The 18128-nt window shown below is 63.7% G+C and overlaps 1 protein-coding gene across 5 annotated transcripts; it reads left to right on the forward strand.

The window, feature by feature from the left end:
• Nucleotides 1-678: 678 nt before the first annotated feature.
• On the forward strand, nucleotides 679-16779 carry LOXL3 (lysyl oxidase like 3). 5 transcript variants are annotated; one of them, XM_053941671.1, is made up of 16 exons: nucleotides 682-755; nucleotides 6541-6871; nucleotides 7169-7332; nucleotides 7705-7916; nucleotides 8343-8396; nucleotides 10680-10745; nucleotides 11010-11229; nucleotides 11448-11628; nucleotides 11911-12065; nucleotides 12778-12951; nucleotides 13485-13647; nucleotides 14366-14609; nucleotides 15155-15270; nucleotides 15378-15514; nucleotides 15860-15971; nucleotides 16149-16779. In XM_053941671.1, exons 2-16 carry the CDS (start codon nucleotides 6553-6555, stop codon nucleotides 16220-16222), a joined length of 2391 nt encoding a protein of 796 aa, XP_053797646.1. In that variant the 5' UTR covers nucleotides 682-755; nucleotides 6541-6552; the 3' UTR covers nucleotides 16223-16779. The 5 variants fall into 5 exon arrangements, with proteins under 5 accessions (XP_053797643.1, XP_053797646.1, XP_053797642.1 ...); XM_053941668.1 differs by lacking the exons at nucleotides 8343-8396; nucleotides 10680-10745 and having other exon boundaries at nucleotides 679-735; XM_053941667.1 differs by lacking the exons at nucleotides 8343-8396; nucleotides 10680-10745.
• The last annotated feature ends 1349 nt before the right edge of the window (nucleotides 16780-18128 follow it).

An 18128-nucleotide genomic window follows, 5' to 3' on the forward strand; every position in this document is an offset into this window, starting at 1 on the left:
CGCTCTCACGCATCTCACACTGGCTGCTGCTACAGTCGGTCCTGTGTCCTCTCAAACAAAGCAGCTCGCCACACATCCCAGCTGCTCCCCAGCCTCACCCTGCTCTGCACTCCGGGAAGGTGCTCCAGCCGCTGGCAGTGTGAGCTCACGGCCCCAGCCCTGCAGGGCTTTCCTGCAGGAAGAGACCCTCGGGCTCGGGGGGTCCCATCCTGCCCAGGACAGGCAGGATGACCAAGGCGGGGATCTGACCAACCACCCCACTGCAGCCTCTGGAAAAGGGCACCCAGGGGCGAACCATTCCTGGCTGTTTCCCTCTCTTGCCCATCGGAGCTGGCTGCCCCGGCCCCAGGGGTGAGGAGAGGGGCTGGGTGCGGTCGGGACGGCCAAAACCCCGGCAGCGGAGGCTCGGCTGGCAGCTCCCGCTGCCCCAGGAGCGGCCGGGCAGCTCCGTCCCGGGGGCCCGGGGATGGCCCTGGAGCCGAGCCCGGCCGGGGCGGGGGCTGGAGCCGGCCCCATGCCGGGGCAGCGGGCCGGGGGCGCGGGCCCGTCCGGGCCGTGCCGGCGGCGGGGCCGGGGCCGCTCGGCGCGGGCCGGGGCGGCGGGGCGGCCCCGGACACGGGCACGGCGCGGGGCGGGCCGGGGCGGAGCGCGGCGGCACGGACCGAAATTGCTCAGCTCGGCACGGCAGGATTGCCATACAGCACCGCACGGCTCGGCACGGCACGGCTCGGCTCGGTACGGCACTGCAGAACGTGGTACGGCTCGGTTCGGCTCGGTTGTGTTCGGTTCGGCACGGCACGGCTCGGCTCCGTTCGGCACCCCGGAGATACCGCGCGGGGCCCGGCTGTCCCGGGAGCGGCGGGGGCTGCGCCTTGCGGGGCCGGGGCGCCTCGGGGGTGTCCCGGGTGCGGGGGTGGGTGCGGTGATGCCGCCCCAAAGCCCCGGTGGTCCAAGCGTGTCCGTGCCGTGCCGTGGTGCGGGAGCTGCCGTGGGCCGTGCCCGTGGGCAGCGGGACCGGGGCGGGCAGCGCGGGTGTCCCACGGGAAGCGGAGCCCGGCGGGGCTGTGGGTGCCGCTTCGGGGCTGTAACGCACCCCAAAGCGTGCGGGCTGCGGGCCGAGCAGCGGGTTACACGGGGCGTGGAGACTCAGGATTTCCATGAAGACCGGACTTGCTGTAGCTCATGGAAGAGAGAGGATGGATGGAAGGATGTGGGGTGGGAGGGCTGGCGGCGCTGGAAGGGATGATTCTTCTCGGCTGGCTTTTCGCCTTCCCAGCTGCTCTCAGAGGAGCCCGCAGCTGAGCCGGTCCCGTCTCCAGCAGGTCCAGGAAGGTTGGCTCCCTGCTCCAGGGTGCCTGGGACACCAGCCCCACCACCAGCCCCACCACCAGCCCCACAGCCCCGCTGCCCGCCCCTCTGCCCGCGGGGATGGCCGATGTTTGCGCATTCCTCCGAGGTCTTTCCCTCCTGCCGGCAGCCGGTTCCTCCCAGGGCTGCCTCTCCCAAGCCCGGGCAGCTCAGAGCAGAGCGGGCAGAGCTGAGGGTCCCGCTGTGTGCTGGGGAGGCTGGGTGGGGGTAAGAGCTGCCAGGAGCTGTGCTGTGACCTACCCTGGCTTTAGGGGGTGATGTGGAAGGGCACATGCGTCCCTCGTTCCTGACACAGAACTGCTCCCAGAGAGTCTCCCCCGCCAGGGGAGTCCCCAGGGAGTTGCCCAACTTAGGGCCCGCAAACTCACAGGGTGACAGTAGGACATGGGGACATCAGGTAGCCCAAAGGGGCTGGGCCTGGAGTTGTCAGAGGAAGGGAAGTGCGACCCCAGCCCCACGCAATGTTTTGTCCCTGCTGACACCCCGAGTGTCCGTTCTGCAGCATCCCTGTCCTTGCCTGGGATGGGGACACACAGTGGGTGGCAGGGGTGGGCACCCTGCCTTCAGGCACCGAGGGGCAGTGAGCTCCCAGCCACAGGAGGTTGTAGATTTGGGAGTGACAGCAGTCCTTCCAGGGAACCCAGATTCCTATGGTGACCCTGGGCTGCTTCCTGGTGCTTTTGCGACTGGTTTGTGGAACCACGTTCCCTTCCAGACCCTGGTGGTGCTTACCCCAGAGCTCTGACCCATGTCAGGTCCCCTCCTGAGCAGGGTGGGGGTGTCGGGGCTCCCCTGCTTCGTGCACATTTGTTCCCGGCGCTCCAGGGCTGCCGGGAAGCGGGAAAAGCGGAGCAGGCCCATCCAGGCGGCCGGATTGCGAAAGGGCCGTGTGCGAGGGGGCCCTGGGGAGAAGGGGAGGGATGGAGCCCTGAAGCCATGGGACTCACCAGACCTTCTCCTGCCCCGACTGCTTGGGACGTGACCCCATGCTCTCAGGGATGTCCTGGCACGGGACATCAACAGAGAGTGACTGTGTCACCCCTTAACCTTCTCAAGGAAGGATAAACAGAGCGAGCTTCCTCTCCCTCGTGCTGGCGGGTTTCCCAGGTCTCTTGTGCTGCTCCTCTCTGAGTCCTCCCAGTTGTCAGTGCCTGGGATGCTCCATGTCCCCCGTGGGTGTGTCCAAGGCTGCTGCTGAGCGAGCATGTCCCTCAGGGGCCTCCATGGCCTGGCCCTTCCCTGCTGCTGTGGCTTGGGATGTCATCCCTGTGCTGCAGGGATGCCCCGTGCTGATCAAACACACGGACTTAGCCGAGGACCTGCCTCACCAGGAGCTGCCCCTTCCCGAGCTCTGGTGGCTGTTCACTGGGGTTTTGGTGGGGCAGACTGATTGTCCTGCTGGATGCCCAGTGAGTGCTGAAGGGCACACATGATTTGAACAGTCCTGGGCCTGGGGCACCCCCACCAGCACAGCTGACCCCTCTGGAAGGGGCAGCCCCTGTGCAGGATGCAGGGCAGTGATGGAGACAGTGCCTGGCTATAAGTCACCTATAAAGGTGACTCTGTCCTCTGATCTGTCATCCACTGGGACAAGCAGAGCCAGTGGGCCGGCATGGGAGCAGTTTGAGCAGTGTCACGGCTCCTGCTGCCATGTGGGGCTGTCCCCTGCCCTGAAGGGTCCTCTCACCCATGCCAACCTCAGCAGAGCCGGGCTGAGGCTGAGGAGTGGCGGGAGCCCCAGGATTTTGACTCCTCAGTACTCTCAGACATCCCACCACCAGCGCCAGCTGCGCTGCAGGCTGGGATGTGGCTCAGGGCCTCGTGCACACCCGGCTGGGACATTCCTGAGGTTTCCCGGGCAGTGGCAAGAACCTGGGCTGCTTCCCGGCTCCCACGCCCAGCGCTCGCTCCAGCCAGCCCGTCCTCCAGAGCCCTTTACCCTCGCAGTGGAGTTCTGCTGAGCATCTGTGCCTGGGCAGCACATCCAGAGCGGCACAAGCACATCCAGAGTTTGCACAAGCTCTGGTCCAAGAGGAGACTGTCCCAAGCTGGAGCTGACAGCAGGGTGGTTGGGATGCTGGGGTGGGCTCCCCACCCAGAACAGCAGGGCTGGAGCAAAGCCTGCGAGCAGAACGAGCGGCCGGGCAGCAGGAGAGGAGCAAACGCACGGCTTGTGCCTCAGAGAACGGAAAAAGTGATGTGGACAATGAGAGCCCTGTTAGCCTGACTGCCCGGGACATGGACACGGGCACGGAGCGTGTTCGGAGAGGGAGGTGGTGCAGGAACGGGGAAGGAGCCGTGCTGTGCTGCAGGGAGCTCACATGGCAGCTGTCCTGGGCTGGGCATGGAAAAGGCTTTGGCCCCACAGAGCACAGCTGGGAATGTCGCTGGGAATATCACTGGGGAACTCTGAGGTGAGTGGCAGAGCTGAGGAGCCAGGGCAGAGGAAGGACAGTGGGGATGAGAGATGCTGGAGCAGAGCTGAAGCAGGACCCAGGGGCAGGGATTACAGACCCTGGAGGGCACGCTGCTGAGGCTTGGAGGGGAATCAGTGATTTGCTGCACCAAGCCCAAGCACTTTTCGGGTGCCATCTCCTGGTCCTCTGTGTTTTGTTTCTCAGTGCACAGATTTTAATTTTCCTTGTAGCCAAGGACATAGGCTGCACAATGCTGATTTACCAGGCTGTCCCTATTCCCATCTCTGATTCCCCCTCCATTTCTGTCTCTGCAGTCTGTACCAGGAAGGTACTTTTTTCCTCCTCCTGGCACAGTTTTGCTTTGAAAAGCATGTGATCCTCACCAGAAAGACCACGGAGTGGTGACTTCCCCATGTAACCACATTTTAGTTCCAGCAGGTGACCAGTTTTAATCCACTTAGCAGAAGGTGCACTGATTTTGTTGAGTGCTAGTTATTCCTTAAAAGGTGGTGCAAGATGAATCGAATGCCTTCCAGTCTCAGCCTGTTATATCAACACAGTTACTCCAATTAACAGGACCTGTGATCTCATAAAAGGCCATTCCCACTTCCTGACACGGGCTATTTCTGCCGGACCGTGGAGATTGGCATTAATTGTGCTGCTGTCCTTTAGGGTTGTACTGACCCCGTTGTGAAACTGCCCAGTTCCACAGCAGAGCATCCTGCTCGCTGGGGAAGCTCCAGTCCTTGTGCACTCCAGCTTTCCCTAAGGAAACACACCCCAAGGTGTGTTGCAGTTAGCACTGAGCACATTTGTGTGCCAGGACAGCTCTGAGGGTTTGCAGCCCTTCCTCTGGGCAGGGCAATGTCCCCTCGGTGACCCAGGGGTGGAATAAGAAGTTTTGTTACTGCTGTGAGATGGCAAACTCATCCCTTCTCTGCTTCCCAGGCGGTGTGGAGATGAGGATGGAGAATTCCCATTCCAAGCCCAGAAATGCCCTTTCTTAAACCACTGGCAGGGCTGAGGTGGCTCTTTGCACCCTCCCTCCCTTCCTGCTGGCTGGGTAAAAGGTTCAGCAAAGCGTTTCCCTGCTGTCTGCCCACAGACACGCGTCCTGCTGAGCTCTGGCAGTGCCAGAGCAAGCAGCTGAGGCACCAGGAGCCCAGAGCTGGCTCTGACCAACCCCAGCTGCCTGGCCCATGTCCCCACCAGCTCTGTCTGTGTCCCCTGTCCCCCAGTTGTGATAGAGGAGAGAGCCAGGCCCACCCGGATGTGGTTGCTCCGAGGGAGGTGATGTGCTTCACAGAATTACAGGGTTGGAAAAGACCTCCAGGGTCGTCGAGTCCAACCTGTGACCAATGCCCACCTTGTCAGCCAGACCAGAGTGCCACGTCCAGCCATCCCCACTGCTGTGTCTGGTGTGGAACTGCTGGTCCTTGTCACTCCTCACTCTCTTCCTGAGCATCTCTGCAGGCACAAGGCTCATCCCGAGGTTCTCACTGCTCCTGGTGGCACCTCCAATGTGACGTGTGCCCAAAAGGGCAGGCAGGCAGCAGGGCTAGGCCCTGTGGAGGCTTGTGTTGGTGTTACGGGTGTGGAAAAGGGGCTGGCACTGGGCACCATCCTGGTTCATCCTTGCCTCGGCCCAGGAGGCGTTCTCAAGAGGCTGGAGTGTGGACCAGGTCCTCATCATCTGGAAAAGTGAACCAAGCAGGAATGGGGCCAATTCCTCTGTGAAAACCCTGCCCTGGAGGCTGTTGAGGAGGTGGAGCAGCTGTGCCAGCCCCCAGCTGTGCGTGGGGTTTGAATTTGTTTCCCTTTCTCTGTGACACTGCAGCTAAATACGGGAATTTTAAATCAATTTGGTTTGGGTTTTTTTTTTAATGTTTTCTAATGGCAAGCACGATCTGTGTGAGTGCAGCGGGGAGGATCTGTGCTCAGGGGGCACTTGGAGACAGAGACATCCTGCTGGGGGGCTGCCCTGGGGGTGTTTTGGGGGAATGCTTTCCTTCCATGGAAGGGTCTGGCTGGGCTGGTGGCACGAGGCTGCAGTGGACAGCGAGGTGGGCATGGACGAGCATCGCTCAGAGCTTGTCAACACCCCCCTGTGCAGAAATGCTGCTCCTGAGCTACAGGATCCATGGGAATAGCACACTGGGAAGGGAGGGCAGCTCACAGAGAAGGGTTTTCACTATTGTTTGCCGTGGGACCGGTACAGGAATACCACATCTCCCTCAGGTATTCGGGGAGCCACAAATATTGTCAGAGGAATGGAGGAACGCGGCACAGAGGAATGTGAATGCTCCGGCTGCCTCGCTCGTCATGGAAGGGAGGGCAGGAGCGTGGGCTGGAATCCCCTCAGCCAGGAGCCATTCCCTGCTCCTGCTGGATCGAGCTCCTGGCCCATACAGCCGGGCTTTCCCTGTGCCCTGAGCCTGTTCCAGCTCCCTCAGCTCTGGCAGCTCATCCCCCTCCTTCCATTCACCTCTCCTGGGCACAGCCCTGTGCCCATGTGCCCTCACTGCCCTCCAGATGTGACCAGGCAGCGCGGTGGGGGCTCAGTAGGGGCTGTTGGCAGAGGGGGCAGGGGCACTGGGCAGGTCCCTGACACCCCCAGGGGTGCAGGGATTGTGTGTTGGGGGCTCTCTGGCCAGGACGAGGCACGTGGCTGCGCTGGAGCTGGGCAGAGAGTTTAACTGGGCTGGGTGGGGGTGCTGGTGTTGCAGCACAACCCTGACCCTCTGTGCCCCCGCAGGGCCACGCTGCCATGGGAGGCTGCAGCGCGTGGGCATGGCCGGAGCTGCTGCTGCTGCTGCTGCTGCTGGGCAGCGCGTGGCCGTGGGTGGGCAGTGCCCAGCCCACCCCCCCGGGCCCCACGCACCCCCCCGGGCCCCAGCTGAGGTTCCGCCTGGCCGGTTACCCCCGCAAGCACAACGAGGGCCGCGTCGAGGTCTTCTACAACGACGAGTGGGGCACCATCTGCGACGACGACTTCACGCTGGGCAACGCGCACGTGCTGTGCCGGCACCTCGGCTTCGTGGCTGCCACCGGCTGGGCCCACAGCGCCAAGTACGGCAAAGGAGTCGGTAAGAGAGGGCTGGCGGGGCACAGCATCCCCCTGGCACAGGTCTGCAAGGTGTGCCCGGCAGTGATTTCGTGCTCGTGTGTGCACACGTGGGAGCTTTCTGCGTGTCAGAGCAGCCCCTTGGGGAGGTGGAGGCTCCCCATCTGCAGACCCCCCCCCCCATTTGGGTGGCATTTCCCTCACCTTTGTGCTACAGCTCCTGCTGTAACCTGCCTGCTCCCTGCCATGCTCCGCAGGCACCTTCCCTGTTCCTAGGGGATGCTTGGCTCCCCCCTCACCCTTAGGCTGTGTCTGGCAGGGAGGATCTGGCTGGACAATGTGAACTGTGCTGGAAACGAGAAGGGCATCGGGGACTGCAAACACCGGGGCTGGGGGAACAGCGACTGCAGCCATGAGGAGGACGCGGGTGTCGTCTGCAAGGATGAGCGCATTCCAGGCTTCAAGGACTCCAACGTCATCGAGGTGAGGAAGCTGCTGGCCAGAGCAGGCAGCTGGTGACGTCCAGGATGCCACAGAGCACCCTGGGCGTGGGGCAGTCTGGGAACTCCCCCTGGGGGTGCAGGAAAGCAGCACTGGCTTTCCTGGTTGTGTTCCCTGGAGATGCACCTGGGGACCCAAGGGGACAAGAGGCACTGAGCTCTCTGGATGAGATTCAATCCTTGGCTGCCCAGGGCCATCAGATGTGGCCAGCAGGAATGCAGGGGTGCCTGGCCCTGTGCCCCACCTATGCCTGCAGACTCCTCTCTTCCATCCTTGGAGATTGCCTGGGGGTGGGCTGGCAGGAGGAGGGGTGATGGGATGGGACGTGAGCTGGGGCTGACCTGATCCCCGCAGACCGAGCAGAGCCACGTGGAGGAGGTCCGGCTGCGGCCGGTGGTGTCCGGGGGGCGGCGGCAGCTGCCGGTGACAGAGGGCATCGTGGAGGTGCGCTACAAGGACAGCTGGGCACAGATCTGCGACCAGGGCTGGGACAGCCACAACAGCCGCGTCGTCTGTGGCATGATGGGCTTCCCGGCAGAGAAGAAAGTCAACAGGAACTTCTACAAGTGAGTGACGCCGGCAGGGAGCCCACAGGGGTGGGGTGTCCAAGCAGGGACAGGGGCAGAGGGCTGGGGATGGTGCCAGGGGCATGGGGTAGTGCTGGGGGGACAGCAGAAGCTGTGCTGTTGGGTGTTGTGGCTTCTAAAATCCCTCCCACCCTGCCGCTTGCCAGTCCAAGCCCCAGCTGGCCATCTGGACACTTGCTAACCAAGCTGGGGGGCCATGGGGTGGCTACCACACACACTACAGCAAAGGCCGCTCTAAGAGGAGCGCTCTTCCTCCCTGGCAGTGCTGTCGCCATCCCAAGGGGAGGTTTGCAGCCGTCAGGGGATGCTCCAGCCACACCGTGGCTTGAGCGAGGGGCACGGACATGCCGTGCCTGGCACTGTGTGTGCCCTGAGCAGGCAGCTCCAGTGTTGCTTGCTCCACAGGCGGCTGAAGCGAGCAGCCAGGACGAAGGGCCGCAGCCCGAGGCTGGGCAGCAGGTAAGGGGCCAGGGCGCCCCGTCTGCTGAGCCGTGGCAGAGCTGGGCTGTCCGGCCCCGCCAGTCTCTGCCGTCAGAACGGATCCGGGCACAAACGGATCCGGACGGAGCAGACTGAAGGCTTGGGCTGTGCTGGCCCAGTAGGACAAACCTCACCCCAGGGCACCTGCCTGTGCGTGCTGGGGTCCCCCATTCCCCACGAGAGACGATCTCTCTCCCAGGCTGGTCATGCACACCAGGCAGGAGTCCTGGCACCCTGGGAGGGGAGCAGGAGGCCTCGGAGCAGAGTTGTCTCTCCTGAGGGATGGGGAGGAAGAGCTGTGGAAATGGGCTGCTTTCTGCAGAAAGCAGCACTGGGGACACTGGAAAGGCTGTGCACCCCTCCATTCCCCGCAGGATGGGCTGGCATGGGCACCAGAGCCCATGATCAGCAGTGCTGATGGGCACAGTGTGGCAGGTCCTGCCCCAAGTGCCACATCTGCTTGGGGTCCCTTGCATCCTCTGCCCACTCATTCTTGCTGCCTTTCTGCCAGGCTCAGGGGATGGTCTGGCTGCCTTTTCCCTCCATCCCTGAATCCTGCTGCTGGATTTGTGAGCCAGAGCCCATCCTCTCTGGGCTGGGGCATGGCACCTCTTTCCTGAGCCTGCTGCCACAATGCTCTGCCCCCAGCACGGGGCCTTGCCCCAGTCCCACCACCTTCCCTGGTGCTGAATGTGCCCTACACCCACTGTGAGCTCTTCATTGTGACACTCCCTGTCCCCAGCAGTCATCCTTGCCAGCTCCTGCAGCTGGTGATGGGAATCCAGGCTCATGGGTTTCCTCAACTCCCACCTGAAGGTCCTGTTTGCTGCAATGTGCTGTTTCCTGGCTGGTTTGGTGCTGACTGCCCCTTTCCCAGTGAGCAGGTGTTTCCCCTGCAGCACTGGTGGAAATGTTTTGTGTCCCCACGAGGCTGCAGTCCTGTCCCTCTGCCCCGAGCAGGAACTGGCTCCTGAGAGCCACACTGTTTTGTAGGGGCTGATTAATTTGGGGCTGCACAGCCACAGTCATATGAAGGCACAGGCTAATCCAGGCTGGAAGCGACCTCTGGGAGTCCTGGTCCAACTCCCTGGGTGGAGCAGAGCCAGCTGTGGGTTAAACCCAGGGCTTCATCCAGCTGGCTTTTGAAACCTTCCAAGGATGGAAATTCTGCAGCTCTGCGGTCTCTGCTCCAGTATGGAACAGCCCTCATGGGCACAAGGTTTTCCTTAGCCTGAGCCTGAACCTTTTGCTGTCAGTCATGCCTCTTTCCTCTTGTGCTCTTCCCTCCCTGCTGGAAGAGCCAGGATCCTCACAGCTCCCACCTCAGCCCTGGCTGGAAGAGTCCCACACCCCCCATCCCCTCCACGCCGCTGTCTTGCTGCTCTCTCTGGGGCTCACACCACATTCGTGACATCTTCTTGTCGTGGGAGCCCAGACCCAGGTGCAGGATCCAGATGCGGCTTCCTGAGTGTGAATGGGCACTGATGCCCTCTGGCTGTCTGAATCCCAGCCCTGTGCTGTGTCCTGGGGCTCGCTGGGCTGTGCAGGCTGACACCAACCTGTGCTGGCCTGCAGGGACAGTGGCCAGGCTTGGTTCTGCTCTTCACTCCTTGCAGTCTCTGGGGTTTGGGCTCTGCTCAGCATCTTCCTCCCCAAGGGAAACAAGCATTTGGGGATGTTGGGATTGCACCTACACCTTGTGTGTGCTTGAGCCTCGTGGCTCAGCCTGTGGCAGGGCTGTTTCCCTCGCTGGCAGCAGGTCCTTGCCAGCCTGCAGCAAGTCCCATTGTGCCCCATGGCCCCAGGGCAAGCACCCTGGGGCTGCCTGTGCTGCTTGCTTGGTGCTGCTTGCCGGCTGTCCTGCACCTTGGGGACACGGCACAGTATGGTGGCTTGGTGTCTGGATGAGGACACAGACACAACCACACCCAACCGATCAAATGGTGGCTGCTGGTGTTTGATCTTTTGGTCTGTGACAAGGCAGAGCAGGATGTGGCTGCATCCAGCAGTTTCCTGGTGGGATGCATGCAGGAAACTGCATCATTGCTGTGCAGTGTGGCTGTGTCACGCCGCTGGCAGCAGATGATGCTGTTGCACCCCTGTGTGACACAAAGGGGATGCACATGAGTTTTCCTGGGGGCCAAGGTGCCCAGTTCAGCCTCCAGTGAAGCCAGGGCAGGCTGTGCTCCCTGTGTCACTGCTGAGGGCAGAGGTGACAGCCTGAGACCCCGGGCTTTGTGATGATTGTTTTCTATTTTCCAGGCTGGCCTCCAAATCTCAGCCTAAACAAAAACAAAAGCGCAGGGAGGACGTAGGGCCCAAGAAGAGGTAAATGGCTCCAGTGGAGAGCCAGAGACAGGAGCCCCGTGCAGTCCCACCAGAGCCGTGCGCGTCCCCACGTGCGTCCCTGTGCTGCTGGGGGTGTGGGACAGGCAGCTGGCAAGGGGTGGGTGCCTGGCAGGCACCGTGTGTCACCCTGGGGACAGGGCAAGGGGCACAGCCAGCACGTGCAGCTGCAGGCAGGGTGGCTGGTGACACCTCCACTGCAGCTGGCCACGCTGGCCGTGGCTCAGGGCTCCTCTCCCCCCACAGGCTCTTCACGGAGCGGCAGCAGCTCAACTACCGCCTTCACTCGGTGTCCTGCACGGGGACAGAGGTGCACCTGTCCCTGTGCTCCTTCGAGTTCTACCGGGGCAACTCCTCAGCAGCCTGCGGCTCCGGCATGCCCGCCGTGGTCAGCTGCGTGCCCGGGCCCCTCTTCGCCACTGGCAATGCCCACAAGAAGAAACAGCGCCAGCAGCAGCAGGGCCAGGTGAGCCCCGCAGGGAGGGGGACGAGTCCTGTGGTGGCCCACAGCCGGACAGTGCCCCACGGCCAGGCCCTGTCCCCTGGGCTCTGCAGGTGTGTGGGTTGCTGGGTCTCTGGAGCAGGAGGTGGGGATGGTGTCCTGGCCCTGCGCATCCCGGGAGTCGTGGCCAGCGCTGCGTTGCGCCGCTCCGCGCTGTCCCACACGTGTCCCTGCTCCCGCAGCCCCGCATCCGGCTGAAGGGCGGCGCGAAGGTCGGCGAGGGCCGTGTTGAGGTGCTCAAGAGCAGCGAGTGGGGCACGATCTGCGACGACCGCTGGAACCTGCAGTCGGCCAGCGTCGTGTGCCGCGAGCTGGGCTTCGGCAGCGCCAAGGAGGCCCTCACCGGGGCACGCATGGGGCAAGGTGAGGCTGCCGGGGCAGAGGGGCCTGCCGTCCCCTCCTGGAGCTGTGGATGAGGCACTTACCCAGGCTTTGCTTGGCTGGGGTGTCCTGTGGGCACTGGGATGCATATGGAGCATCCCAATGGGACCACGGCCACTCAACCACCCCGCCCCGGGCAGCAGCCCTGGAGGCTGGAGTGTCCAAGTCCCTCAGACCTGCCAAAAAGAGAGGGCAGCCTTGGGGACGGGGTGGCCCTGAGCATCCCTGTGTCACAGGGCCCTGATTTCTGCTGCCCTCTGGCAGGGACGGGCCCCATCCACCTGAACGAGGTGCAGTGCCGGGGCACCGAGAAGTCGCTCTGGAGCTGCCCCTTCAGGAACATCACACAGGAGGACTGCAAGCACACGGAGGACGCGGCTGTTCGCTGCAACATCCCCTACATGGGCTACGAGAACCTGGTGCGCACCACGGGGCTCCGTGGGGCTCCCAGCAGCGGGGCCGCAGAGTGGGGCGCTGGGAAAGGCCCACAGCATCCATGGGCCCTCACATCTCCTCCTCTGCACCCCACACATTTCCCTCTGTCCTGGGAGCTCAGGAATTTTGTGGGTGGGAACCCCTGTGAGGAAGGGGGTGGGGGGGGGAGGCTGTGGGGGCTCTGGGTGCGCTGTGGGTGCTGCTCTGTGAGGGGAGGTGTGGGGCAGCTGCTCCCTGCTGCTTTTGCTGCTGCCAGCCTGTGCCCACTCCCCAGCAGAAACACCAGAAAAAAAAAAATCACTGTGGGCCAACCGAGAGAGATTTTTTTTTTTTTTACCTGTGATGAAACAAGCAAATGGAGCCGCTTGTTCCTGTTTGCCCTGGCCCATCGTTTCATCCACTTTGAGCTTTTTTAATGATCTTTAACTCTCTCACACCTGTCATTTCTGAAATGACGCCATTTCAAAATGAACTGTTTTCCCTGAGCTGGTGAGACAATGCCCAAACTCACAGGCAATTTGTTTGTGCCCAAATCCACCAGTTTTGGCAAGTCCCCTGCCAACTAAAGCTGTGCTTGGCTCTGCTTTCCTGCCTTCCCCATCCCCCTGTGACGGGACAGGGGCTGGGGACAGTCCCGCGGTCCCGGGGGAGCATCACCTGTGACGGTGATGACGCTGCCACTGCCTTTCTCTGCAGATTCGGCTGAGCGGGGGCCGGAGCCGCTTCGAGGGGCGGGTCGAGGTGGCGGTGGGGGCTGGCGACGGGGACCAGCCCCGCTGGGGTCTGGTCTGCGGCGAAGGCTGGGGTACGCTCGAGGCGATGGTGGCCTGTCGCCAGCTGGGTCTGGGATTCGCTAACCACGGCTTACAAGTAGGTGCCAGCACCAGCTTGGCCAGGGCAGCAGCAGCCACCACCACTGCTCACAGGGCTGGGGACGGGGATGGGATGGGGATGGCGGTGGGACAGGAGCTGTGGGGTGACCGCTCACGGCCCCAGGGCTTCCCCACAGATCCGCCTGGCCGGCGGGAGGACAGAGTTTGAGGGCCGCGTGGAGGTGAAGCGAGGCAGTAAGTGGGGCACGGTCTGCAGCGATGGCTGGACCACCAAGGAGGCCATGGTGGCCTGTCGTCAGCTCGGCCTGGGCTACTCCCTGCATGCTGTGACGGTAGGTGCCGGCGAGGAGGGCCCCGGTGATGCCCTGGCGAGCACAGGCACCGGCCAGCACTTCCCAAATGACCATGGGGCTGCATGGGGACAGATGGGGACAGAGGGACGTGGATCCCTGTGGGCAGCTAGAGGCCTGGGCAGCTGTGGTGGGGGGCTTGGCTGCAGCCTGGGTATAAGTGATCCCGGGCAATCCAGCCACCAGCCCTGCCACCCACCCTGCCTCACCCCCTCGCCAGGAGACGTGGTACTGGGACGCCAGCAACGTGACAGAGATGGTCATGAGCGGAGTGAAGTGCGCCGGCCACGAGATGTCCCTGAGCCACTGCCAGCACCACGGCGCCAGCCTGAGCTGCAGGAACACGGGCACGCGCTTCGCTGCGGGCGTCATCTGCTCCGAGAGTGAGCGGCCACGGGGGCTGCGGGCAGTGGGGGCTGCAGGGAACCCCATTGCCAGGTCTGGGACACTGGGTCTGTGGGTGGGGGTTCTGCACGGAGGGGGGCTGTGGGCAGCGGGACCTGTGGGCAGTGGGGTCTGTGGGCATGGACTCTGAGCAGAGGGGCTTGTGGGCAGTGGGGTCTGCAGGCAGTGGGGTCTGTGGGCATGGACTCTGAGCAGTGGGGCTTGCAGGCAGTGGGGTCTGCAGGCAATGGGGTCTGCAGGCAATGGGGTCTGCGGGCAGTGGGGTCTGCAGGCAATGGGGTCTGTGAGTGGTGGGGTCTGCAGGCATGGACTCTGAACACTGGGGTCTGCGGGCAGTGGGGTCTGTGGGCAGTGGGGTCTGCAGGCAGTGGGGTCTGTGAGCGGTGGGGTATGAGGGCAGTGGGGTCTGCAGGCAGTGGGGTCTGCAGGTGGTGGGGTCTGCAGGTAGTAGGGTCTGTGGGCAGTGGGGTCTGCGGGCGGTGGGCTCTGTAGACAACAGTGTTGTGGGGCCAGGAGCTGTGGTCAGTGGGGTTTGCAGCTGGAGGTCAGTGGTCAGCCCATTCCCAGCCAGTGCGGAGGGCACATGTCCCCCCTGGCTGGCTCAGCCCTGCCAGCCCTGGGCACTGCCCCATCCCCTCCACTCGCCCCATCCCTGCCGAGAGCAGGGCCTGTCCCTGAGCAGCCTCCCATCCCCAGCCGCCTCCGACCTGCTGCTGCACGCACCGCTGGTGCAGGAGACGGCGTACATCGAGGACCGGCCGCTGCACATGCTGTACTGCGCCGCCGAGGAAAACTGCCTGGCCAGCTCGGCCCGCCTGGCCAACTGGCCCTACGGACACCGCCGCCTGCTCCGCTTCTCCTCCCAGATCCACAACCGCGGCCGCGCCGACTTCCGCCCCAAGGCCGGCCGCCACTCCTGGGTCTGGCACGAGTGCCACCGGTGCGTGTGGGGCACGGCTGGGAGGGGAGTGTGGGCAGGGGACAGACGGGGCTGGGGGTCACGGAGGGGAGAGGGTGGTGGTGGTGCAACGGGCTGGGTGAGGGCAGCTCTGGGTGAGGAGGGTGCTGCGCAGGGGTGACGCTGAGGAGGGTGACACTGTGCAAGTATGATGCTGAGAGAGGGTGATGTTGGATGAGGGTGACACCGGGTGAGGATGACACTGGATAGCCCCAGTCTGCTGCCCAGGGTCCAATTTTGCATGGTTTGGCTTAGGGCTGATTCTGGATGAGCAGTTGGGGCTCCAGGAGGCAGGGACAGGGCTGCAGGCTGTGCCCTGCAGCTGAGCCCACTGCTTGAGTGGGACAGCTGGCTGGGGACAGCTGTGTCCTCTTCCAGGGCAGGGCACAGCTTTGCCCAACCTCACTGTGCTGCCACCTCAGAGCAGGGGCTGTGGGGACATTCCTAGCGGTGAGGGGCTGGGCAGGTGGCAGGGGGGCTGATGCAGGGCAGGGCAGCCTGCAGCAGGTGCTGGCTCCCTCCCACAGGCACTACCACAGCATGGACATCTTCACCCACTACGACATCCTGACCCCCAACGGCACCAAGGTGGCCGAGGGACACAAGGCCAGCTTCTGCCTGGAGGACACCGAGTGCGAGGAAGGTGGGTGACACTGGGGCCCTGCAGCACCGTCCCTGCCTGTGTCCCCATCGTGGGGCCAGGCTGGGGAGGTCTCAGCAGGGACCAGCTGTGTCTCCTCCTGCCTGCAGACGTGGCCAAGAGGTACGAGTGTGCCAACTTTGGGGAGCAGGGCATCACCGTGGGCTGCTGGGACCTGTACCGGCACGACATTGACTGCCAGTGGATCGACATCACTGACGTCAAGCCAGGCAACTACATCCTGCAGGTGCTGCACCTGACCCTTTCCAGCCCCTCCTGCCACCCTCCCAGCCTCTGTCCCTGCACCTCAGCCCTCCACACACTTCAGCCACCCATCCCTCTCTCCCACTGGAGCTCAGTGGGGCTGGTGGGTGTGCTGGCATGGGACGTGCAGGGCTGCTCAGACATGCTGCCACATGGGTTTTTTCCAACTCTGAGCAGCACTGCTCATGGGCACATGGTGCACAGGGACAGGACCACCCCACCACATCAGCAGCCACTGGCTCCTTGGAGCTCTCCAGCACACCCACCACAGCTGGGGTGACACATCCTCTGGGGCTGGGGCAGGGATCTCACTGTCCGTGCCCCACAGGTCGTGATCAACCCCAACTTCGAGGTGGCAGAAAGTGACTTCACCAACAATGCCATGAAATGCAACTGCAAGTACGACGGGCACCGCATCTGGGTGCACAGCTGCCACATCGGTAACAGCCCGGGGCACGGCACAGGGGTGAGGGTGGAGGGCAGGGACAGGGCTGCAGGAAGCCATGAGGATGAGGATGGGCTGGGATGGTGGTGCTGGGGGCACCTGCGGTGGAAGGGGCTGGCAGGGCAGGGGATGCACTGCACCAGAGCTGACAGCCCCTGCCCTCTGCCCGCAGGAGATGCGCTCAGTGAGGAGGCCAACAAGCGGTTTGAGCAGTACCCAGGTCAGCTCAACAACCAGATTTCATAGGGCTCCGGCCCTGGGGAGACAGGCATCTCCCTCCCTCACCCCACAGGGTGGGAGGAAGCTGCTGGGAGACTGGCAGGGAGGCCTGATGCCCAGTGCTGCTGCCACTGTGTCCTGCCAGGGACTGCCCAAGACTCGCCACCGGCTGCCCTTCCCCACCTCGGGGGGGGCTGGTGCTGGAGGCACCGACACCTGCACCTCCCAGCCTGGGGCTGCCACCCCAACCACTGGCCAGAAGACGGTGCCCACATCCCCTGGGCTGCGGCGCACGGGTACAGTCCGGGAGGTCCTGCACCCCCCACCGCTCCATCCCTCCCATGCCGGCTGCACCCCAAAACTCCCACTCCCCGTTTCAGCCCTGGTTCCTCTCACCCCACAGCCCTCCCACAGCTCACCCCCTCAGCTGGCCCCAGGGCCCACCACCCACACAGGGCCCCAGGAGCCCCCTGGTCCCCCAGGGATGGTGCAGGTGTCTCTGCCCACAGCGCTGCCCAGGGGTGGCTCCTACCCCATCTCTCAGTTGTAATTTTATTTCCTCTATAAAGTTGTAAGTTCTCTTTCCCAATGGTCGCTGGCACGTCTTTGGGCTGGGATGAGGAGCCTGGCAGGAGCAGGTGGCACGGTTCATTCTGCAGGGCTAGTCACCACACTGGCACAGTGTGGGAGCATCCCCTGGCCCCTGCCATGCCTCATCCACACAGCCCTGGCCCCACAGCAGCCCCCAGCACCCTCCTCAGCCTCAGGGCTGGTCCTCTGGGAGGAGCCCAGGTGGGTGAGAGGAAGGGACCAGCAGCAGCAGCCCCACAGCACCGTGAGAGGGGGAACTGAGGAGCAGGGATGTGGGAAAGAAGAGCTGGTTCCCCCTCACCAGATGCAGGGCGAATGTTACCGAGCAGAAATCCCGTCCCGAAGCTGTGACCCTTGAGGATTGGGGTCCACGGGACTGTGACCCACAAGAACCGAGGTCTCACAGCAGACAGGGGCTGCCTCGACTCGTGCGGGAGCACACACTGGACAGGAACACTCGGATGTGACACGAGGGCCGAGGGAGGTCCAGCCCAGCTCTCACCCCTCAGCTGGGTGCTCTGACCCCCCCCCCCCAGCCCCTTCCCCATTGTGGGGACCCCGGGCGCTGCCCGCAGCCGGGGAGGAGGAGGGGGCAGGCCTTGGCTCAGCCCTGGAACGCGCTGCGGTCAGCGCCGCCGGAGCAGCTATGCCAGACACGCCGCGATTTCCCCCTGGCCGGGGCAGCGAATTCCTCCGGCGAGGCCGGGGCTGCTGAAAGGAGGCCTGTTCTCAGGGCAGGGCGAGCGCGGGGGGGAAGCAGTGGCAGAGCCGCCCCTTGCCGCAGCACCCCTGAGGAACTGTGCTTCTTTCATGTCCCAAAAGCAGCAGGCCGGGGCTCGGCAGCGCCGTCACGGGCAGGGCCGGCCCGACAGCCGCATTCCTCCGCTGCTCCGGGCTGCCCTCGCCGCTGCTCCCGCTCCAGAGGCTCTTCCAGGAAGGCGAGGAACAGCCAGAGCTGCTCCTTTCCCGAAGGCCCTCGGCCGCCAGCTGTCCCCAGGGGCCGGGTGTGTGTGGGAGCAGAGCTCCAGCACTGACAGCGAGCTGGAGGCGGGACGGCAGAGCCCCAGTCCCAGCTGTGGCTCCCATCCTCAGCCCTCCTGGACATCAGGGCCAGGAGATGCCGCCCCAGCCATCACGAGTCCAGCACCGACACCAATTTACCATGGGGATGTGGGCTTGGAGCAGTCACAGAGCTCCCAGGAGAAAGGATGTGACCAGATGGCCGTGGCACAACAGCACTGCTGCACTCCACGGAGGTAATGCCGGTCCCAGACCCGCTCTCACCCACAGAGGGGCCACACACTCCATGGCTCCACAGCTGCCTGCCAGGTACACAGAGGAG

The sequence above is a fragment of the Vidua chalybeata genome, chromosome 4, assembly GCF_026979565.1.
Source record: "Vidua chalybeata isolate OUT-0048 chromosome 4, bVidCha1 merged haplotype, whole genome shotgun sequence".
NCBI classification, from domain to species: domain Eukaryota; kingdom Metazoa; phylum Chordata; class Aves; order Passeriformes; family Viduidae; genus Vidua; species Vidua chalybeata.